Below are 25,864 nucleotides of genomic sequence, written 5' to 3'. Positions count from 1 at the left end.
TCGGAGTCTTGTACGCCGTGTCACGTCCGGGGTGGAGGCTCGGGTCGTGACAAACATGGTATCAGCCCAAGGTTTTTGGGATGGTTTTAGGATGTCTCAAACCACATCTAGTAGAGTTTTGTTCATAGTGTGAAGCGCACCACATTTATGAATAGAAGGCTATTCGATGTTATGAAATTCTCACTTCTTCATTCTTCAAGTCGTGCCTTAGAGTTTAACTCTATAAATTCTCTCTCCTATTCCTTATTCGATGGTCTTTAGGATATGACCACTTGAAGGGCTTATTCTAAAACATTTTCAATGGTTCATATATGATGAATTATTAATGTATTGTTGAATTAATGATGAATGATGGTGAATTTCTCTTATGAACCCATGTTTTCCCCAAAATCCTAAGTTGTGTATTGAGATTGGGAATTGATTGATCATGAAAGTATGTTGAATTGTTTATGTTTATATTAAATTAGTTATTGAATCATCTTAAATCCCTTATCTAATGTAGTATTCTAGATACTTGAGTTGATATTGATTCATAGCCTTGGAAGGCAATTTCATGAAGGATTTATGTATGCTTATGATGTGATGTATATGTGTGTGCTCTAAAAGAAAGTATTATGATCATGTTTAGAATGTAATTGTGTTATGATTGAAAGTATATTCTCATTAACACTCATGAATGATGATGATGATGATAGAATGTGAAGGGTTTCTATAATATGAGATTACATCTTGAATTGGTAGGCGTAAGGCATCCTTTTCTAGTATTGATGAATGTGACCTTGAATGTTGTATCTTGAATCAGTAGGCTTAGGCATCCTTTCCTTGTACTGATGAATGTGATCTGAATGTTGTATCTTGAATTAATAGGCTTAGGCATCCTCTTCTTGTGTAATGAATGTGCCTTGACTTAATGAACATAGAATCGGTAGACCTAAAGTTGGTAGCCCTTTCATAAAATGACTAATGAACTATTGTAAGGCTTTGTCTTGAATCGGTAGATCTAATGTTGGTAGCCCTTTCCTGAGGAGTCTATGAATGAATGTAATGTTAAACCTTGAATCGGTAAACCTAATGTTGCTAGCCCTTTCAAAAATGAATAATGAAGTATTCTACTCTATGTCTTGAACCGGTAGACCTAATGTTGGTAGCCCTTTGTACCTTGAATCGGTAGACCTAATGGTAGCCCTTTCATGTGTAACAATGTACCTTGAGTTGGTAGGCCAATGGAATCCCTCTCATGTGTTATAATCTTAAAACAAAATGAACTACTCTATGGGAATTTAATGCTTAGCACCAAGTAGATATTATGGGGGTGCAAGCTCTTCCTATATTAGGTCGGGTTTCTAGTAACAACCTCCATATCTCATAAATATGTTCCCACATAAGATATTAGCTAGTGGATCCATCTAAGCTAAAATGTTACCCGTTCTACCTTAGGCAAGTAGACCAACTCTTTTCGGTGTGGGACATCACAACGGATTCCATGCTTTGCTAACATGGGCTATACCGGTTAGGGCTTATTCCATCATGTGAGTTATGTTCTATGGTTACTCAAGTGGTTTTATGAAGTATGGGCGGTAGTATGGGATGTCATCCATGCATTGCACAAGTAGGCTTTGAGAGGGCTATGGTGAATTCTCTAATATCTTAATGACTAATGAATGAAAGTGCTTGAAATGAAACTAATGAAGAATGTTGACCTATATGCTTAATGTGATGATGCATGCTTTACTTGGATGGTATGATGAGTTACTTCCTTCTCAAGACCTATGAAATGTTTATGTTCCTTATGTATGAGTATGGTCTAAAGAGGGAGAGGAAGTATGGTAAGTTCACTTTTGGTGACCTTAATGTGGTACTTAGTATGGATGGTGGTATGGGACGCTATTTATACAATTCACAAAGTATAGATTAGGGTTACCTAAGGTGAAAGCTTAATATGATGAAATGACTTATATGTTGATTATATTCTAATGTGATGAATGGCTTGTATGTTGATTATGCTTGTATCTTATGCCTTTTATGCAAAAGTTCATGAAGTTTTCTCAAATTGGCATAATGCATGGTTTTCAAACTAAATGTCCATTTTAAAGCATGATTTTTGCATGGCTATCATACTTAGTATATTATTTGTGCTAACCCATATATCTTGATTTTCTACCAAACTGTAGGATTTGGCGATTTGATGTCCTATACTTAGAAGATAGGTTTCTATGGTGCATGGAGATGAAGATTAGATGAGTCCTCATAATTTCGAGGACGAACCCATTATTTCCCTTTATGTCTTTTACTTTATGTTTAGAGCTTTTGTATGGGCTATGTCCCAAGTTTTATTCAAAGTGTTGTAGATGGTTTGAGACAAAGTATAGAAAGTCTTCTGCTTGCTTTTATGAAAATGATTTCGATTGTAAAGAAAAGTTTTAAATTCCACACTATTTTCCTATGCTCTTATGTTCATGAATGTTATGAGGCTTGTATGAAACATTTCATAGTCTTGTACGCCGTGTCACTTTCGGGGTGTAGGCTCGGGTCGTGAGAAACCATGAGGTTAAAAATGCAGAATTTCGGAATGGGATCCAGCTCTTAGCTCAGAGTGTGGCCAATCAGAACAATCAGCAGGTCCCAGCTCCTATTAACACAAATGGTGGATCAGCTGTAGCTAGGGTTCGAGTGTTTGTTTGGATGAATCCGCCTGAATTTCTAGGGTCGAAGGTTGGTGAGGACCCACATAACATCATTGATAAGGTTAAGAAAATCCTTGGAGTAATGCAAGTGACTGGAATTGAGAGCATTGAGTTAGCATCCTATCAACTAAAGGATGTGGCTCATATATGGTTCACTCAGTGAAAAGATAACAGGAGTGCAGATGCAGCTCTTGTGGCTTGGGATTGTTTTACTGGAGCTTTCTTAGATAGGTTCTTCCCAAGGGAATTCAAAAGAAGCTAAGGCACAAGATTTTATGAACTTGAAGTAGGGTTCTATGTCGGTCGAAGAGTACGGGCTGAAGTTCACCCAGCTCTCCTGGTATGCTCCACACAAGGTTGCTAATCCAAGGGCACAAATGAGTAAGTTCTTGTTTGGGGTATCCGATCTGGTGAAGACTAATTAACGCTCAACTACACCTCATCTGATATTAGGTGTAGACGATCGCAATCTAGTATAAACCCAACAAGTGAGTTGGGGTCGATCCTACAAGGAGCGGTACGATTTTGAATTCAATTATGAAGTTATAAACGCGATTTAAATGGTTGTAGGAATAGAAATTATCAGAAACTCTTAATTAAATCAAAAGGTTTACATAACTGTCAGGTGAGGGATTTTTATATCAGTCAGCAATCACAACAATAACAATCAACAAGAGTAATCAAATGAGTAAGAGGTACTTGGAGGAATGACCGACCAATTGCCAATTCTTGTTAAATGGGTGCTAGGTGATTACTAAAAGTTACTAAATCCTCATGGGTAGGATGGACCTTTGTGTGATCGTGAATACTCCCTCTAGTTGCATGTGTGATAGTGAATACTCCCTGTTTTCATAACTGTCGTATCTAGAAAGCTTGGGAAACTAGATCCATCATTTGGAGCTGACAAAGTCACAATTCCATCGCCCAACAAAAGGAAAAACAAACCAAGTAGAGATAGGTGTAATTCCATATCATGATGCAACTATATTTTCCAATAGGTTGTTTTTTTCTTCTATGTTTTAATGTTTCTACGAGTCATGTTGTTATATATAAGTATTTAACTTCTGCTTTAATCATAGGTCCTATGATATTTCGTGCTAGGCTATTCTTATTATAATGGCTATTGTTATAATCTAATGTTGCCATTATAGAAGCCACAAACTTTATCTGATATATTTCAGGCAAAAACAGAAGGATTTATCATTTATACTATACACTATGAAAGAATTCAATCTCAGCTATGTCACCAACACATTACAAGTTTAGTTCTTATAATCCGCGTTTTCCAAAGGAAAACACCGGTGCATGATAAGAGTCTGTATTCCAGATCCATAATGAGACATTAAGGTACTAATTTAGGAAACAGCAGACAAGATGTAAATATAGTATGCGTTAAATAAATAACTCCATTTACATAGATTAAAGCAGACAGTTAAGCAACCTGATGGGAAAGAAGTAAAAGACTACATTATAACACTTTTGCTGCTCGTTCCAGACAAAGGTGAGCAGACACAAGTTGATCAGAAGCATTACAACATGGGAACTGGAATTTCAAACTCTAAAACAAATCAGCAACATATAACTTCCGTATCTAGAAATCTTGGGAAACTATATCCATCATTTGGAGCTGACAAAGTCACTACTCCATCGCCCAACAAAAGGAAAAACAAACCAAGTAGACATAGGCGTAATTCCATATCATGATACAAATATATTTTCTATTAGGTTGTTTTTTTCTTCTTCGTTTTAATGTTTCTGCGAGTCATGTTGTTATATATAAGTATGTATCTTCTGTTTTAATCATAGGTCCTGTGATATTTCATGCTAGGCTATTCTGATTATAATGGCTATTGTTCTAATCTAATGTTGCCATTATAGAAGCCACAAACTTTATCTGATATATTTCAGGTAAGAACAGAAGGATTTATCATTTATACTATACTCTATGAAAGAATTCCATCTCAGCTATGTCACAAACACATTACAAGTTCAGTTCTTATAATTCGCGTTTTCCAAAGGAAAACACCAGTGCATGATGAGATCAGACTGTATTCCGGATCCATAATGAGACATTAAGGTACTAATTTAGGAAACAACAAACAACATGTTAATATAGTTTGCGTCAAATAAATAACTCCATTTACAAATAACAAAGCAGACAGTTAAGCAACCTGATGGGAAAGAAGGAAAAGACTACATTATAACACTTTTGCTGCTCATTTCAGACAAAGGTGAGCAGGCACAAGTTGATCAAAAGAAAATACAGCAACATTACAACATGGGAACTGGAATTTCAAAATCTAAAACAAATCAGCAACATCACGTGCAAGTAGGTAAGAATGTTATTATTTCTACTCACAATAATTACATTGAATTAGATGAACAAGATCAATCCAACAACCAAGGAAAAAAAAGAAAATCAACAGGTTAAAGACACTCCTACTAAGTAGAACCAACTTACACAGGAGGATGGAGGTGATAAATCTGCCCAACAGAACTATTCAACTCATTAGATCTTAAAAGAATACAGAGTAAAAATAGTATTACCTGATTCATCAGTATGTTGAACCTCAATGACACTAATTGATTCCATGTGTAGAAGATTTTTGTGGACAGGTGGAATTGATGTGTCAAAGAAGGCTTTAGTGGCTTGGGAAGTATTGTGTTGGCCAAGGACTGCAGGTGGCTTTAGTGATGCATATGACTCAATTATCAATAAGAAAGTTGTATGAAAGATTGAGGGGGTAGTATCAAAAGGTGTAGTGGAGGAGAATTCTATGCAATAACCTTGGTGCTCCGAAATGATTTTTCATACTATATTTAAACATAAAAAACAGGATGCTGATCGGAGATAGAGTTGGAAGATGGTGTGGTATCGATAACCTGGAATGCCCATTTTGTGAAGATGCGAACGAGAATACTGATAACCTATTTTACGTATGCACATATGCCTCTATGGTTTGGGGTAAAATCTTGTGTTGGCAAGTAATTACTAGCTAGGGGGAATATGCATTGGACATAAGAGCTAAATTGGGCGGTAAACTAATATCAATGATCCAAGTGAATGTAACTAATATCCTGAATGAGTAGTGTATTCCAAACATACATTTTATTTAAATGAGCAAGCATGCAATAGGTTGCTGTAAATACAATGTCAGCAGATCTGTCTACATGATTTTTTTCTATTTGTACTTTAATTAATTATTTCTTCCCTTATTATACTGTCCTTATGGGTAATAGGTGTTGTACTTCCATTGCTTTTTTTTTCCTTCAGAATATGGTATTTCCTGTGGGATCTTGTTGTCATTTTACCGTTACTGTAATCAGACTCTTGAAGGTGTGGCATCAACACTTGATGGGATGCTATGCTATCAGAATTGTATCTATGCTATCAGAATTGTATGATTGCAGTTAGTTTTCGTTCTTTGAATTAGGAATGTGTTGCTTGTTCTACACTTTGGTACTTATTCTTATGGGAATAAAGTACAGATGTGAAACACACTATCAAGGATATGGGAACAAATTATACATGTCCACCTATAGGTATTATAGAAAACTTCAGATCCTCCTTCAAATAACTTACTTTAATTTTGAGAACTTGAATAGCTTACTCTTTATTCCAGGAAAAAAACCTCATTCTTCCCTTTCGTCAAAAGCTCCAAACACTTTCAGGGGAGGAAAAGTGAAGGACAGGTACTAGTCAAGCAAATCATACAAGAGATACATGGGCGAGGCTCAATGCAGGACTGATTTATAATGATCACTTAGTAAATAAAATTTTTACTTACCAAAAAAAATAATTCCAAGCATTCCATTCTAGGCGATAAGAAAAAGGGAATAAGAACACTAGGTCTGGGACTGAATAACCTAAATTCTGAAAGCCACACGTCCAAACACTAAAGGCATACTCAAAAACATAAAAATAAGTACTTATAGAGGTTTTTAACATAATTCAATTTGGAGAGCTTGTTTATGAATTTTATTGTCATTATTCTAGTGTGTTGTATCAGTCTCCTCGAAGGTTCATTCAGCTAAATAATCTGAAAGTCACTCGCCTTAATATATTAACAACTACACTTAGTATAACAGCCAGACACCTTAATCGATTAACAGAGGAATCGATTCAAAATAGTAGCAACAAGAGATCAAAAACACAAAAACGATACTTTAGGAATCTCAAATTACTTGGAAATCACAGTAAATACCTAAATATTGATCAGCTCGTCAAGTGTATTTTCTGTTTTCTTCCAGTTAATGCGTAAATATAATGAACATAATCGAAAATAAACTATAGGGTTAAATTCTCAACGACAGAGCAATAGAAACATGATAGAAACAGGGGAGTGGAGGGGAGCGACCAACCAACTTAAGAGTTTCGTTGTTCTTTGACGTAGTTGCTGCGATTGAATTATAGCTGCTGGAAGTAGCTGCTTCGATTCAGAATACGTTGTTGGAAGGTCGCTGCTGCTATGAATATATGTTGTTGGACGTTGTAGCTCTAATCGATTTAGGATGAGGAATCCTTATGTGCTTAGGAGATCTTTTTAGGAATATTTTCCTTATTAGAAGCGTATAGAGCGTTTTTTTATTAATGTATTCCTTATTGATGAGGATTTCTTATTTTCCAGAAATTGGAGAATGGCGGGGAAAAAATTAAATAAAGAGCGGGAGTTTTAATTTCAGAAAATAAAAAAAATCTTTTAGCGGCTATTTTTAGGAATTGCTACTAAAAGTGTACATATTGCTGGCCATTAAACATTAGCCGCTAATATTTTGGCTCACATGAATATATTAGCGGCAATTCGCTTATTGCCGCAAAACAATTGTCGCTAAAGTTCATTTTTGTAGTAGTCATCATACCTACTATCTCTCCATGGGGTGCTTTAGTGTTGTTTGTGAAAAAAAAAGACGGTTCTCTCAGAATGTGCATTAACTATCACTCGTTGAACAAAGTCACAATCAAGAATAAGTACCCCATCCCCAAGATTGATGACTTGTTCGACCAACTTCAGGTTGCTAGTTTCTTTTCCAAGATAGACCTCAGATCTGGCTATTATCAACTCAGAGTTAGAGTAGTGACATTCTGAAGACAACCTTCAAGACTCGGTATGGTCACTTTGAATTTGTAGTTATGTCTTTTGGACTAACAAATGCTCCTGCAAATTTCATTGACTTAATGAACAGGGTGTTCAAACAGTATTTGGTCTTTGTCACGACCCAGGGGTACCCCCTAGATGTAAAAAGGCGTATAAGACCCCGAGAGGCATCATACAAACCACTTAGCATATAATAACATAGAGTAATAGAAAATGGTGCGAAAATTTAAAACATTTCAACACAATCTAAGTCTTTTATAAAACGAGCGGAAGTCTAACATATTTGTCTCAAACCATCTAAAACAACATGAATTAAGTCTTGGGTCACAACCCATACAATAGTCCAAGACATAAAGGAAAAGCATAAATGAAAGTGGTGATCACATCCTCCAACACAATGAGCACTCACCAAATCTTCACTTCCTTGATCAACAACGAAGCTAGCCACGAGTGTGAGAATCTATATCGTTGGACCCTACATTTGATAAGAATGTAGGCAAGAGTATGCGTTAGTACAATCAAGTACTAAATATGTTGGCTAGCACAAACAACATAAAATAAGCATTAGTCATCATAGGACATAAGGCATAAGCATAGTCAAAGCATAATAAACATCATAATAAAAGAGAAATACTCTCTTAAGTTGCCTTACTTAACCTTAGCCAAAACTTGGGTCATCCGCTTCTAATCAAGCTCACATCATGGAAGGCATATCTAGGAACACTCCAATCACATCATGCTTATAACATAATTACATTACTCATGATTACTTTTTAAATACATAGGGATTCCCCTCAAGCAGTTCACATGGTGCCCTATCCACGATACCCACCTACTGGGCGTGGGTCCAACCACGGGGCATGGTTGGCCCTCGTGGGTGACACCTGAAACTTCTCTAAAAGCTTCCATTTTACCTCTTTCGAATCCAGGGTGTTACACTATCTCTCCATTGGGATCATTCGTCCTCGAATGAGATTCTAAGAACCTTTCTAAATGAAAAGACTCAAGACTAACATCCCATCATGCATGCAATTTATCTAAATGCACACAACTGAGGACGAATTTCATCTTCAAACTAAACATACTCAATGCACCATAAGGAAGTAGGAACTACATCTAACAACCCAATATACATGAAATTTATAGATTTCTTACATTCAAGGAAGAACTGCCATCTCCAAACTTAAAAGCATGCTCAACACAATCTCATGCAGCCTAAATGCAATCAACACTCAAAGCACATATTCAAGTAGGAAATCTCCACTCCGAGCTAAGGCATGTTCAACAATTTATCTCATGAAGTTTATGAGCAACTCATACTCAATACCAAGAATGATGAGGAAAATAATGCACAAAAGTCATTTTCTTTCTAAACTTAAGCTTTTCATGAACATGCAAAATCTAAGGAAATCATGAAAACACATAAAACACACATGACTTCAAACATAAACAAACCAAGAGGAACTCATTACCTCAAGCTAGAATAGGAGAAAAAAGATGAGGATGCCGGGACATCATATCGGCTTCGGCCTCCTAAGTAGCACCCTCAACTAGATGGTTTTTCCATAACACTTTCACGGAATCATCTTGAGTTGTTAAGTTTATCTTTCAGTTATTACTAAACTCTTAGTATGTTTTATATATTCAGACTAGTTGGGGTTTTACCCATTTTCAGTTATCCATTGTTTTAGCTTCCGCATAGTACATATTTTATATGCTTGATATATGCCAGACACAGGGTTAGCTTGGGGTCATTCGTGATCCTAGATCCCGTGTTACGTCAAAGGGGTAGCCTTGGGGCGTGACAATTAGGATGGTGTTGCAAAGAGACATGATCTGCTCTTCTTCTCCTTTACCAACTTAACGAAGCTGGTGCTTAATTTCACATCATCTTCACCTTCTATAAAGTCAAAATGTAATTAGATCAACAATTTTTTGGGGCAATTTGATATTTGAAGTGATCAAGATTCTGAATTTCATATATGACACTCGAGTTTTGTTCTCCATTATTAAAAGCAAAAGTCTCATGTCGCCACCATTTCTTGCAGATTCAATGAGAAAAGAAATATTTCAATTGATAATTTTTTAATATAAAATCAAATGAAAAATAAATTAATAAAGTTGCTAATAAAAGGGTCTGCATAATGCCAAGTATTGTTGCCAAAAAGAATTCACAATAATATTTTAGATGTATCACAGAATGAAGAGATTTTTTTTAATGTTTGGTGATTTAAGGAGTTTTGCTGAGAGTAGTATGAATTACACATATTTTTGTATGAATTCTGTTAATTTTTTTGTCAAATTTTAACAAAAGGATGAAAATTGTTAAGTTTAAAATATTAGAAGGATGTTATTTGTTATGAAGAATAATTTAGGGATGTAATTTAAATTAAGGATATAGTTTAAAAATGCTTTTGGTAAAAAAAACTCACAGAATGACAATAGTTTTAGCCCTATCGACACATTATTTTGGGTGGTCAGGCCAAGCAAGCAAGCAAGGGTGGTCACAATGTTGCCATTGCGTGGCCATCGCGGCATTGTCTTGTCTCCTAATTTCCCCAAATCTCTTACTTGCATTGCTTCTATCGTTCTTCCATCTTATTATAATAGACAATACAGTAGTAGTCGCCACAAGAAAGAACATTGTATTTTAGTCCAACACTCCAACAACCGTCCCTTTTGTTCACGTCTTCTTCCCCGTCCGCTCTCCTCTGTAATGGGATCCCTATCGCCCCTCGACGACCCTCTGCCCTACCCAATTGCTCGCCGTGATGAATCTGTTAGAGATAACTTTCATGGAGTTAACATTCCTAATCCTTATCGATGGTACAATTTTACAAGATTTAACTCAATTAGCATGCTCTAAATACTTTATATGCTCTTCTCTCTTTCATATCACAATATTCTTTTGCTAATTTCTTGACTTGGGTACGAATATAGCACAACATTCATATCTCCAACTAGTTTAGATTAACGCATAGTTGTTTTTGTCATGACTTTCTTTGGTTAATTTTGATTTCGTTGGTTTTGAACATCTTCATTAGCCAGTTTTCTTTCCTAAACTTTTCACTTGGATCTTGATATAGTGGAATGGAGGATTTAAATAGCCTACCCAACTAACTTGGGACTGTGGCAGAGGCTGTTGTTACTGTTATTGTTTTGCTTTGGTAAATTTTGATTTGTTTTGTCCATTGAACCTTTTGATTAGGCTTGAGGATCCCGACTCAGAGGAGACCAAGGAGTTTGTGGAAAAACAGGTGAATCTAACGGACTCAGTTCTCAAAACTTGTGAGACAAGAGAAAAGCTAAGGGAAAATATCATGGAGTTGTATGATTTTCCTAAATATGAAGCTCCTTTTAGGGCAGGAGATAAGTACTTTTTCTTCCACAATACAGGACTACAACCCCAAAAAGTCCTTTATGTGCAGGTCTGCAGACATTCAATTTTTATTCCCTCTAGCCCCTTTTGGTCGTTTCTATTCTATTGAAAATAGAGGAAATGATATAGATGATTGGTTTAGCCAACTCTAACTGATCTGGAATTGAGGCATAAGTTGATTTACTATGTCTTATTGTTTGGTGTTTTAGGATAGCTTGGATGGAGAACCAGAGGTCTTGCTTGATCCAAACACACTTAGTGAGGACGGGACAGTTGCACTGAGTATTTGTTCCATCAGCGAGGATGCTATGTTTTTGGCATATGGAATTAGTTCGAGCGGTAGTGATTGGGTGACTATTAAAATTATGCAGGTTGTTGATAAGAGTGTCGAGCCTGATGTATTGTCGTGGGTATGTTTTTGGAAAGATGATAAATTTTGATTATGGTGGACATAGTTCAGTGCATGCAGTTCTGTATTTCAAATGTAACTATTTCCTCACAGGTTAAGTTTTCTGATGCTAGCTGGACCCATGATAGCAAAGGTTTTTTCTACAGCCGTTATCCCGCACCCAAGTGAGTATTGAAAGCTATATTTTCATTAGAAATCTGTTTCATATTCAAGTATGATTTGACGATCGTGATTTCCTGTATGTGTCTGGTGGATGATCTATACCAATTGAGTGCAATTTTAGGTCACGTGATATCACCTATATAATCCTATCCGATGTAATGTTATCTGCTGGCTAATTCTCCACTAAGCTCAGTAGGTTTGTTGTAATACATATTGTGCTACTATCTGCTGGTATGCTATAATTGTAAAGGTATAAATATACAAACAGAACCTTAAATCTGTTTCATACTAAAGGTATAAATATGTCATAGTAAAGGTATGACATATATTTCTGAAAAATATGTCTGTTTTTTCTAGTTAAAGAGGCTTTCGTAATTTTTCTATGGTTCTAAATTTTGGAGCGTGTCTTGCTTCATAGAGATGGAGAAAGTTTGGATGCTGGGACAGAGACACATTCCAATTTATACCATGAAGTCTATTATCACCGCTTGGGTACTGATCAGTCCGATGATATCTTGTGCTGGAAAGATCCTGAAAATCCGAAGTGTACGCGTTCAGCTTCAGTTACAGAAGATGGAAAGGTTTAATGCAGACTCTTCTAATCTGTTGCATAATTATTGTGTGAGAATTATGGTACCTCCAAATTCCAAAGTAATATCAATATTTTGTTTATTCCAAAACCCTGGTAAAATAGATGTGGGTCTTGGAAAGATAAAGATACATTAAAAACCATCAATAGTCATCCATTCATAGTTTAGTCTAAAATGCCCTTAAACTATGTGAAATTGAACAAAAGTGTCATCCGTTAATAGTTTGGTCTTAAAATGCCCTTACCATTAATAGTTTGGTCCAAAAATGCCCCTACCACTAAAAGTTTGGTCCAAAAGGGCTCCTGTTGTTACTAAATGGGTCAACAATGCCATTTTTATTAAAAAAACACATCTTTTAACTAATAAAAATATTACTTTTGAATAACCCTATTCTTGTTTTCTTTCTTTTAAAATAACTTTAACTGTTAAAAATGTAGAAAATAATTGTTTTTCTTCCTAATCTCATTTTATCAATTAAAATAGAATAATATCATGTACCTTTTTAACGAATAATATAGGTCGTATTTAGAAGATCATAGGTGACTCAATCATTAATTTCATTTAGATAATGATAAAACGAAATTCATAATAAAATAGGATTTTTCTTTTAAAGAATTTTTTGGATTGAAGTAGGATAAAAATTTGCTAATAAAAAAATTATTAATAGAAAAAGAATGTGTTTAAAAAGGAAAAAGAGTTATTTGAAAAAAAGCATGTTTGACCAATTAAGTAACAATAAGGGCATTTTTGGACTGAGCTATTGACGGCATAGACATTTTTAGACAAACTATTAATTGAGGGTATTTTTGTTCAATTTCACATAGTTCAAGGGCATTTTGACCCTTTTCTGCATTAAAAAATAAAAACTATCTGGAACAGGTATACATTGATAAGTATCACTCGCATGGATGTAATGTGCTTCTTGAAAGTGTCTGGGGTGATTAGTCATCTTGTTTCTTTGCCTAGAGTATAAGGTGTCCTACTTGCCATTTAATGAAATTTTACTCTATGCCGCTAAGGTGTGGACTCTGGTAAAGCAAGATGGTACTTATAAGAAGAAAGACAGAGAAAACTTCCTGAGAAGGTTCTAAGAGGGCTGCTATATGATAGACTATTAGTAGTCAAAGTACTACTTTCTTAAAGGCTTTTTGTCAGGATTATTGTGACACTAGGAGCACTTGGTTGAAAATGTTGATAATCTTCCTCCCATATTAGTGATTGTAAATTGGAATTTAAGTGAGGCTTTGTAAATTGATAGAATTTAGTTCGGGGATGCTTAGAAGCTCTTCATAGGCAACTCCCATTTTTAGGTTTTACTTTTTGTCTTCCTTTCATTTATGAAGTTCTTGTTGTTTGCAGGTTTTACTTAGGTTTTAGCTTACCCAATCCCAAAAAAAAAACGTTCATCCTGTATAGAGTCTAACTTTCCAAAAAAATATTGCTTACTGACTATGTTTATATTTCCTATATCCCGTTGCAGTATGTTCTCCTGTATACTTATGAGAACTGTGATCCAGTCAACCAAGTTTATTACTGTGATTTATCTGCACTTCCTGATGGGGTTGAAGGTTGTAAGGGGAGAAGTGAATTGCTACCCTTTATCAAGCTTGTTGATAACTTTGTTGCCTCTTATGAGTATGTTGCAAATGATGGCACTGCTTTCACTTTTCGGACCAATAAGGATGCTCCCAAGTATAAGTTAGTCAGAGTAGATCTGAAAGAGCCTTATTCTTGGTCTGATATCATCCAAGAAAATGAAAAGGATGTGCTTGAATCAGCTGTTGCTGTCAATAACAATCAACTTGTTGTGAGTTATCTGAGTGACGTGAAAAATGTTTTGCAATTGAGAGATCTGAAAGCAGGAGCACTGCTTCATCATTTACCCATTGATATTGGCTCAGTGTCTGGAATTTCTGCTCGCCGCAAAGACGACACTATTTTTATTGGATTTACAAACTTCCTAATCCCTGGAATTATATATGAGTGTAATCTCAAAGAAGAGGTTCCAAATTTGAAAGTATTTCGAGAAACTGTTGTCCCCGGCTTTGATCATACTGATTTTCAAGTTAATCAGGTGAATGTAGATTTTTTGTCACAATTATGCTTTTGTTTTTTTTATAATGCTTGAACTTGTGTTTTTATGATCTTTTCTTCTATCAACATTTAGTCCTGGCCATAGTGCAGACCTCTGATCCGTTTTATAAATGAAAATTTTGTTCATGATTTTTCCCATTGAATCAACCCATTTTTCGAAATTAGTTTAACCTGAAATGTCTAAACTAAAGTAGAAGATTTATACTTTCATGTACACTCATTTTGGATCCTACGTCTAAACTAAATTACAGGATTATTAGTTCTGATATTTGATAATTTCATTTTGTTTAAAAGTTGATTGATTTTGAACCATACCTTCATGCATCTCTTTTCCAAACTTCAATTCACTTGGTGTAATTAGCTACCTTTGATCTTCTTGGCAGAAAATATATACCTGAACTTTTTCCAAATATGTGAAGGGTAAAATACTTATTATATAACTGGGTGAACATGTCATCCATTTGAGACAAGAAATTTTGCTGGGCATAGCAGTGGACTTATGGATTCCTCTACTTTTGGTTATAAGTACTTACTCTGCAGTGCACAGAGGCAAATGCCATTTAGTGAAAACAAGTTCACACATTGCTTCTATTATCTATCCAAAAAAGAAAATAACAGAAAACAGAGTGCTTTTATTTTCATTTTGCTTCTCACTCAATGAACATCACAGCAAAATCCATGTAAACATTATAAAAGTAACAAGGATTTTTTTCTTCTCTAGTGTCTTTCTAAAACTGCAATTGTCCGTTGTCTCCTTTTGTTTTGGGGCGGGGGTCTCCTTTTGCAGGTTTTTGTGCCCAGTAAGGACGGTGTCAAGATCCCTATGTTCATTGTGGCTGGAAAGGACATTTCCTTGGATGGATCACACCCATGTTTATTATATGGATATGGAGGATTTAATATTAGTATTACTCCGTACTTCTCTGTTGGTCGTGTAGTGATTGCGAAGCATTTAGGTGTTGTATTCTGCATTGCAAATATCCGTGGTGGTGGGGAATATGGAGAAGATTGGCATAAAGCTGGCTCCCTTTCCAAAAAGCAAAATTGCTTTGACGACTTCATTTCTGCTGCTGAGTATCTTGTGGAAGCTGGTTACACTCGGCCCAAAAAGTTGTGTATCGAAGGTGGAAGCAATGGTGGGCTTCTTGTTGGAGCCTGTATCAATCAGGTACTTAAACTGATTCTTCAATATAAGTATCTTACTTCAGCTGAATTCTGGTGTTGATAAATCAGTGATTGACCGTGGTAGCTTCATAAATTGCAGAGACCTGATCTCTTTGGCTGTGCTCTTGCACATGTTGGTGTTATGGATATGCTTAGGTTTCACAAGTTCACCATAGGTAGTGTATAGTAGACTGAGTTCTCACCTTTAGTGTTACATATTGCTTTTTCTCTTTACAAAATATATTCTCTTCCTCATTAGGTCACGCCTGGACCTCTGATTATGGCTGCTCAGAGAAGGAGGAAGAGTTTCAGTGGCTAATCAAGTAAGTTTTTCGAACTCTAATTCGAACATCCAGCATCATATTGTTAGTATGCTTTTCAATTTATGCATGTAAAGGAAAAGTGAAAAAAAGAATATGACAGCAGTTCCTAGGGTGAAAAGAACTAGCAGTATGGTGATAGATTGCTTTTGGACGAAGCCCCATTTGCAATATTTTGTGTACAAGAACTGTGCCAGTCTATCTTGTCAATCATACATTCGATGCTTCTCCTTCTTGCTTTCACCCCTTTTCTTTCTTCCCCTTTCTGTGTCTGTGTCTAATGCCACTCAATGTTCTGTTCACTGAGGCATTTGACCTAACATTTTCTTATCTTTTTCCATCTGCGACATAAAATTTACTTGGCTTGTCCTTCTCACTCAAATCTCCTTGTTCAAATGTGTTCAGGTATTCACCACTGCATAATGTCAGAAGGCCATGGGAACAATCTCCCAATCAAGAATCTCAATATCCGCCCACTATGCTATTGACAGCCGATCATGACGATCGAGTGGTGCCACTGCACTCTTTGAAATTATTGGCGGTAGGTCTATCTAAATATAGTCCTACTTCTTCTGACTCTTCACAGACAACTATGAGCCTTTGTATTGCCATTGCATCTTCATCCTGTTTTTTCCTTGATTTTGATTGGCACGCATATTACGAGTTGATAAAATCTTTTTTACTTTCTTGTCAGTTGGAATAGTTTTGCAGAGTGTAGCATTTTAAATTGTAAATCTTGGGACTGAGTTGTGGTTGGTCTAAACAAATGAAAAATGAAAGAAATAAAATAGTCTCTCTTTTGTTTCCTGCACCCGGGTATGAACATGATTTGGTTAATATATCGTGGCTCAAACTACAAATATACAACCATTTTCCTGTTGGGCTGTTCCACTTTGAAAACTTCAAAGCTATACAGTTAAAAGTTACGAGTACTACATCTATCACATGATCATAATAAAATATGTCCAGGCTGGTGCTACTGGTGATATTTATTTCAAACAGTGAGTAATTTTCTTTTGGAAAAGGGTTTTCACGTAGGTGAGTTCCCTTCATTGTCTTTTTATGTAACACATACATTGATGGACCTGGGTGATCCTTTTTCCTTGAAAGTTGCATTATTGCTAATTTCTATGTGATTTACATTTTGTTTCTTGTTTTCTAGTGAACCATTTTGCTAATTGTGATGTCTTGTTTAGACCATGCAATATGTCCTATGCACAAGCTTGGAGAAGAGTCCCCAGACCAATCCCATCATTGGTAGGATCGAATGCAAGGCTGGTCATGGAGCTGGACGACCAACACAAAAAGTGGTAAGTTTCCTACTAGTCATCATTCTGGCCTGCTTCAATTGACAGTCACGCTATGTTGCATGTAATATCTCTGTTGCAGATTGATGAAGCTGCAGACAGATATGCGTTCATGGCTAAGGTTATGGGTGCATCTTGGGTTCAGTAAATGAAGTTGATGAAGGGTATTAGTAAAGCATAAACAAGAAGACTGTGAAGGGTGAGTTTACATCTTGTCTGGTAGTCATAATTTGTGCTGCCAATTCCAAATCAAGTATCTATCACTAGGCTCTCATCATTGATGATCTCTTGGGATTCCTATGGTGTGAAGTGAAGCTGCACGAAAAGCTTAACAACATGAACAATTTTTTGGTTCCGACAATATTATTGGGAACTTTTTGAAGCTCGTATAAGATTGTGATGCATTGCATCTTAATCCCTTCAACCCCCAACTATTCTATTTTTGCTCCCTTCCTGCATTCCTTTCCAGTATGAAAATGGTATTCATTATGACGGGTTTCTCATGTATTTTCGCTGATTCTGAGAAAACTCATGTAAAGCTTATGATATTTTTTTTAAAATTTTTTAATTTCAACTGCAGAAAATATTCTTCTCAGCCTCAACTTGATTTCTTTTGACAGTCTCTGATACTTGCTGGATTATGATTTCACTCATTTTGTGTTGAATTTTTTTTAAGATATTGAATGTTTACCAATATTAGTTGTAGGTCTATTTCATCGATCCTAGTGTTTTTCTTTAGCAAATAACACTAGAAATATCTATAACATGACTCAATTGCAGATATATACTCATAATCCCAAATCAAATACTTAATATCCCAATATAGTAAAAACCTTCGAAAAATATTAACATGGTTAGTAATCTCTTTATTTCGGTGTTGTGGAATGAGGTAGATTGTTCCTTATTTGAAGAGCTACTCTTTTTAAGATTTAAACTCAAGATATTTGGTTAATAGGGAGAAGATCTCATTGATTCAACTGTATTTCTGATAAACTTACTTAGAAAATAGGGATAATTTGAGAGACTTTTTCTCGGATTTCGTTTCGTAACATCAATCTCTGTTATGCTTACCTCATATTTTTTTAGAAACAAACTCTTTAGGGAAAAGGGGCAAAAGTACCCTTCCACTTTGGTTTATTAGTTGATTATGCCCTTACCGTTAAAACGAAGTTATTCTTACTCTTGTCGTTTCTAATTTCATCATTTGGGCCCCTATGTTGACGGAAATTCCCAAATCGACTCAAACTAATCCGAATCTTAAATAACCACCCATTCCCCATTTTAAACCCATGCCCCGACCCCTCTGACATATAACCCATTCCCCTTTTACTTATTCTCTCAAATTTTCCATATAACTCATTCCCTTTTACCCATTAACTTCTCCTCCGATTGTTCTTCATTTCCCTGACACAATTGCCTTCCCTTTGATTGTTCTTCCACCGTCCTCTCTCTTTCTTTCGCCTCTAATAGTTCTTTTAATGTCACAAAATAGTTATTCATCTCAAAGAAAATGTGATTGTGGTTTGGTGGTCAAAACACTAATTTCGAGTACTATATCTAATCCCGGAAGAAGATTTTTCAGATTTCTTTGTCCGGATGTAAGTATATGAATTGATTTCGTCCTATTATTCATTTTTCTTTGTTCTTAAGTTTTCTTCATGTGGATATTAGAAATGGGAAGACCAAGCTTTTTTCCGAGATAACTTACTTACGTCATTTGAATTTGTCATTAAAAGATGTCAAGATTGAAATGGAGAATTTGAAGATTGAAATAGAGAACTTGAAGATTGTTATGGAAAATTTGAAGATTGAAGGAGGTCATTTGTCGGAAAAAATATCTAAATTGGAGGAAACTAATGATTTGGAAGTGGAAGAAGTTAGAACATTTGAAGACAAGTATTACAAGATAAAGTACAAATTTATGATTTCATGTTTTCTTTTTGTTGGATTTGTAGTTGCATTAATGACAAGGTGAATTCTGTTGTTAGTGTTTACTTTCCAAATCTTGTTTTTTAGTGAGATCAATTGTTAGTGTTTAGTGTCTTTTGTGATGTTAGATTTTTCTTCTTCTTTTTGGTGTTGTAATAAATGTCCTAAGCACTGATGTAATATGAAGTAATGTTTAGTCGTTGAAGTAATGCTGATATTTGTACTAATCACTCATGATCTTTCTGTTATACATTCATAAAATCTGAACAAAATTGCAAGATCAAATATTGAAAAGAAACTAATTCTGAACATTACATATATATTGATGAACACGTCATCTATATTGACAAAAAACTTACTCAAACATAGAGAAGTTAGTCAAGTAAATATCCCAAAAGAAGTTAGTGCAAATACAAAAAGCTTTTAAACACATAAACATATTTGTTTATGACATTAGTATCTCAAAAAGATGCAACAAAATAACAAATATTGTCTTCATTACTGAACTTGTCACTATGTGCCTTGACATTACCCTTTTTTGTCTTTAGTTTTTCCACTCGTAATTGCTCCAACATTCTTTCAATAATAGATGCATTGACCTTCCATATAAGCCTTTTTGGTGCATACAAGTCACTTGATGCAGTCGGACCATCACCAAGGAAGTTGATTTGTCTTGATCCTATAGGTTGTGCTTGTTTCTTTCTTTGTTGGATTCTAGACTTCAACACCGAAAAACCTCTTAGCTTCCACGTCATATCATTCTTAACTTCAAGATCAAAATCTTCATCTGATGAACAATCTTAAGTGGGCTGTTGAGCTGTCAAGGAAAAGTCCTCAACATCTTCTTTATCAATTAGTGTTCTATGCCTTTCCTTTGTTTGCTTCTTTTCCTTGTTGGATTGCATTTTCATCTGATAAAAGACCAAAATGATTACAATATAATACTTAAGAATCACACTATAAAATAAGTTACTAAATTATCCAACTTTCATACCTTTTCCTTTCTTAATTGCTCTAACATTTTTTCAGTTTTAGATTCATTCCCCTTCCATGTAGGCCCTTTCGGTGCTTAGTCACCTGGTGCAGTCAGACCATCACCAACAAAGTTGATTTGCCTTGATTCAGTACGTTGTGCTTGTTTCTGTCTTTGTTGTATTCTAGACTTCAACTCTGAAACACTTCTTGGATTCTAATGTATGTCATCCTCATCTTCAAGACCAAAATCTTCAAAATGTTCATCTGATGCACAATCTTGACTAGGCGGTGGAGCTTTCAAGGGAAAATCCTCCACTATTGCAGCATTGGGAGATCTGGAAGCGCTAGGCTCAACATCTTCTTCATCAATTAGTGTCCTATGCCTCTCCTTTATTTGTTTTTTTCCCTCGTCACATTGCTTATCCATCTGACACGAAAAAAGTGATCATCTTCAGTATCACATTCTAAAATGATTACTAAACTATCTAGCCTTCTTACCTTTTACTTTTTTCTCTCTAACTGTGCAGCCTTCTAAGTGGTTTTACCCATCATTTGGTTCATGTGATAACATTATAATGTTTGTAATACTCAAGCAATACTAAATTATCACATTCTAAAATAAGTGACTACTAAAAAAAGATTTACCTTTTGCTTCTTACTCTCAATTTATGCAGTCTTAGAAGTGCCTTCTTTACTATTTTGATTAAACTGATAAAATAATAGAAATATCACAATTACAAGATAAACGGATAATATTTTTGACCCTCACACTTACAAGACTCTAATAAATAACTGATTACATAGCAAATGAAGTGTTTTACCTTATGACAACCTCTTGCACTGTGTTCAGGAATCCCACAGCTTGAACATGTCATATTTTTCCTCTTCTTGGTGTAACCACTCAGTTTATCTTTTAAGTGCTTCATCTTTATCTCTTTTCCTATTCATTCTAGGTCTGCCAACTAAATTTACCAATTGTGGTGGTTTCATTGCTTGGTGCTTTTATTTTTCAATTTTTTGACTAGGCACTGGTTGTAGCTTACAATGGTAAATAAAAAAATATGCCTCCTTAGAGTACCACCAGTGGATCTCTTTCAATGGATAAAGATTCTTGTAAAGAAGTGTCGTGATTGAATGGGGACATGATATTCCAGTAAGATCCCATACCCTACAGGTACATTTCTTAGTTGCCAAATTGGCAATAAGCCTGTCATTTCCTTTACTTACCTCAAATCCATCATTTCCATAAAAAATTAATTCACAAACATTAGCAATCCTCAAGAATTCATTGTAAATTCATAATCACAATTTTAGGTCATCGGTTCATTTTCATTTTTGACAAACTTGGTCATAACTTTGATTCTTATACCGTCAAGCATCCTAATTATTGGTTTGTATCTTGCTTCCAATATCCAAGAGTTGAATGACTCAGTCAAATTATTTTCCACTTTATTATTCTTGTAAATAGTGTAAAAAATACTCTACACCAAGTTTGTATTGGAATATCCAATTAATAGTCTTTTGCTTCTTCAGAAAGTTGACCTAATGTCTTCAATGATCATCCAACTCCTCTTTGTAGATTCTCCATGCACACCAGCACAATACCTTAAACATCAGCTTAGATTTCTTATCCGTTTTTCTCCAATTGGCCTCTATGTGTCTCACACAATATCTATGCATAGCATTGGGTAAAACATTTTTAACAACTTCAATTAATTCGTGTTTATTAGTCATAAATATATACATGACAAATGAAAATACATAAGATAATGATATATAGATAAATAGTGACAACAACAAATAAATATACATAAGATAAAGATACAGTAAAAATGAATAAATCAGTGAGATTTTACGGTTTGCATATCAGAGATAAATGTGGTTCCTTCTCCATTGTTGATGTTTAGAGACTTCTAAAGAAATTTGAAGAATCACACGCAACATACCTTGCACTCTTTGTCCACAATAGCCCAAGTAATAAGATAGAAATGGTTCATTGAGTCCTGACGAATAACACATAATAGTTGACATTTAGCTTAACCCTTAAAATATGTACCATCCAGGCAAATGAAAGGTCTCAACCCACTCTTAAAACCATTTTTCATTGCTTCAAAACAAATGTACATTCTCAAAAATTTCCTTTTTCCATTTGATAATGCATCTCTTGAAACCTTAAGGACAATATCACTTCCCGCATTACTCGCTTTTAAAGCATTTGCATACCCAACAAGCTTTTTATAATCATCACAACAACTGCCTTCTATATTCTCCAAAATTATTCTTTTAGCTCTCTTACACTTTTCAAAATGAGCATTAATGATGAATGCAATTTTGAAATCAAATCTCATTTCCTTGATCTTATATTTGGGATTAGCCTGCAACTTCTCCTAAAAGTAGAAAGCAATTGTAGTTGCACTAACCTTGTAGTTACCACATGGATCATCACATTTATGCTCTCCTTTCAATGCTTTCACACTAACACCAGGAGAATGCTTTTCACCAGGTATACAAAGTTGCATTCTTCTTTGCAAAAAACCCTTAATATTTTTGAGTCACTTTTTTAATGGTTAAATTATAGTCAGTTGCCAATGCATGCAAACTAATGTATCTTTTAGATTCTGCTATATCCTAAAATGTCATTGAATGTGTAAATCCTTGTAATCACACAAGTTACAATTGATTACCCTCTTTCTTTCTTGTGCAAGAACCTCCAATTCTTCATAATTATAATCAAAACTACAAGTGGAAGTATCAATATCATTATCAGTACCATCAGTAGAAGTACAATCAGTAGCTACTGCATCAATCACTACCACCCTCTCTTTAATTTTGGTTATATTCCCAACATCAACATCTAACTCACTATCCTCAACAACACATAAGTTAATAACATCAAAATTTTCATTAACAAAGGACAAGAATGTCCTAATCCCCTCATCACCTTCTATTTCATAATATTTTTCAGTAGAGACAGATACAATTAATTGCTGCACACCCACATATTCATTAGTGATATCTATAAAAGATAAGAGATCAGAATCATAATTCCTTCCTATTTGTGAACAAGCTTTCTATCATAAAGCAACTTAGGCTCTCTTATCCATTCTCCACCATAGTGAAATACCAGATCAATCAGAACCATTTTAGGTAACCTGAGGCACAAAAAAAACATTAACAACTTCCAAACCTAAACCACTTTACAAAAGCAATAATGAGACTGAAAGATTAACTAAACATTAACTAAAAAAGGTAGAAGAAAAGTAAAAGACAAATAAAAAGGCATACAAAGACAACAAACAAATTAAGAACTATAACATTTCAACAAACAAACTGGGGACCACATTCAATCAAGAATGAATAAAATATCGGGACCACAAATCAACCCATACTTAATAATATCTCAAAAACCTAAACCACCTCCTCCAAAATCATACAATACCCTATAAAACCTACCCATAAACCCTAACTCATAAAAAAAGCATACAAATAACTCAATTTTTTTTATAAAATCTTAACACACAAACCCTAACTCGTAAATCAACAACTGGACTAACTAATCCACAAATCCTAACTCGTAAATCAGTAAACTAACAGATCGTAAAATTTTATCGGTAAAAAGGAAAATCAATAACTCAGAAATTTGAATAAAACCTTAATCCATAAACCCTAACTCGTAAGCAACAACTAAATTAACAGATCGTAATATTTTGTCGGTAAAAAGGCAAATCAATAACTCAGAAATTTGTATAAAACCTTAACCCACAAACCCTAACTTGTAAATAAATAACTAAACTTCATAGGAAGACAAAAAATAGAGAAGGTTGGTTAAATTTGATAACCTAACAACGTCTAGTAGAAATTTTGATGGAGAAACTAAAATGTCCCCGATTTCATTGTTCTTCAACTTAGGAAAGGTTCGTGATTTTATCCTTTCAGAGAGAGAATGGATAAATAGGAATGGGTAAAAGGGGAATGCGTTATATGTTAGAGGGGTCGGGTGTCACACCCCAACCCTAAGTCAGGTGGACATGTACCATATAAACATATTCTTTACAATTGACCTATGAGCAGAAACTGAACTACTATGTTGATAGATTTACTAATGAGAAGCTACATATACAACACATGTCAACTAGCTGAACCAATACATGTGACAAGTAAAACTATGAATACATATGATAGCTTTACAATGCCTACAAAGCCTCTACTGGAATCCATGACTGTACAACTATCAAAATACGCATAGTAAAGACTCGGCAAAGCCTTGAATCAACCTGGAGCTCACCAACAACCGCTGAGTATCATGTGCTTCTATTGGAGAGATCTACTAGTTGAGTACCGATACCTGCAACATGAAATGCAACATCCCAAATAAGGGACGTCAGTACGAAAGAATATACTCAATATGTAAGGCATAATACAACCATATGTAAAATAAGAGCTCAAATGAAACCAAATACAAATAGATAATGATTAGTGCCACGACCCAGGGGTACCCCCTAGATGTAACAAGGCGTATAAGACCCCGAGAGGCCTCATACAAGCCACTTCGCATATCATAACATAAAGTAATAGAAAAAGTGAAGAAATTTAAAATATTTCAATACAATCAAAGTCTTTTATAAAACGAGCGGAAGTATAACATGACATTGTCTCAACCCATCTAAACATAAGAAAATAAAAATCCTTGGGACGTAGCCCATATAATAGTCTCAAACATAAGAGAAAGACATAAAAGAGATAGGGTGATCCAATCCTCAAATACAATGTGGACTCACCAAAGCTTCACTTCACGATCCTCTAGGAACCTAGCCACAAGTGTGTGAATTTGATAAAAATGTAGGCAAGAGTATGCGTTAGTACAATCGAGTACTAAATATGATGGCTAGCATAAACTACATGAACATAAGCGTTAGTCAACATAGGACATAAGGCATAAGCATAAACATGACATAATAATCATCATAATGAAAGAGGAATACTCCCTTAAGTAACCTCACTTAAGCTTGGCCAAGACATAGGCCATCCCTCTTTAGTCAAGCTTACATCATGGAAGGCATATCTAGCAACAATCCACACAAGTTCATAACATAATCTCATTAATCATACTTACTTTTAAAGACAAGGGGATTCTCCTCAATGCCTAGTTAATAAAGGCTAATAGGTATTCACTTCTTGCCATATTTACTTTTAGATTGCGGGTACTTGCCTCCACAACTTCTTCATATGATGCGAGTACTCGCCTCCACATAATTTCATAAGGAGCATGGGTACTCGCCTCCACATAATTTCATAAGGAAAATGGGTACTCGCCTCCATGACCATTCATCATAGTAAGAACGTGGGGACTCACCTCTTGTTCAATTCTAAGGAGTTTGGGAATCGCCTGATATCTTTGCATATGGAGATCAAGCGTAATCGCCTCTAGCCTCATCATTCATTAAGCATTTTAGTCTAGATTCATTTTAGGTGAGCAATCCTTTAAATCTAGAATCATTCATGTGAGTAAACCTTTCACATTCATTCAATCATGCTTATCAATTCATTATAGGAAGTATCTCTTCCACACCATAACATTTACAATCAACTATGCATAGTCTAGGCTTTACTCTCAAAGAACTACATCTCATGAACATCATCTATGCTTTACTCTCAAGAAATTAACACCATATTCATCATATATGCTTCAATCTAGAGAAATTATATTCATAATTTATCAATCCTATAAGGATATATCTAACCCATAAAGTTTTCC

The 25,864-nt window shown here is 35.1% G+C and overlaps 1 protein-coding gene across 1 annotated transcript; it reads left to right on the top strand.

Annotated features, from left to right (window-relative positions):
• The first annotated feature begins 10,223 nt into the window (after nt 1-10,223).
• Nucleotides 10,224-17,807, top strand: LOC102598534 (prolyl endopeptidase-like). Its single transcript, XM_006355112.2, has 12 exons — nt 10,224-10,606; nt 10,989-11,208; nt 11,369-11,569; nt 11,662-11,732; nt 12,149-12,311; nt 13,801-14,394; nt 15,202-15,582; nt 15,679-15,754; nt 15,838-15,901; nt 16,304-16,439; nt 17,095-17,208; nt 17,288-17,807. The coding sequence occupies exons 1-12, from the start codon at nt 10,290-10,292 to the stop codon at nt 17,351-17,353; spliced, it is 2,403 nt and encodes an 800-aa protein (XP_006355174.1). The 5' UTR covers nt 10,224-10,289; the 3' UTR covers nt 17,354-17,807.
• Nucleotides 17,808-25,864: the final 8,057 nt, after the last annotated feature.

This window comes from Solanum tuberosum, unplaced genomic scaffold (assembly GCF_000226075.1).
Source record: "Solanum tuberosum cultivar DM 1-3 516 R44 unplaced genomic scaffold, SolTub_3.0 scf00195, whole genome shotgun sequence".
NCBI lineage: Eukaryota > Viridiplantae > Streptophyta > Magnoliopsida > Solanales > Solanaceae > Solanum > Solanum tuberosum.
The sequence above is the reverse complement of the archived record's forward strand: the minus strand, read 5'-3'. Positions and strand labels throughout refer to the sequence as shown.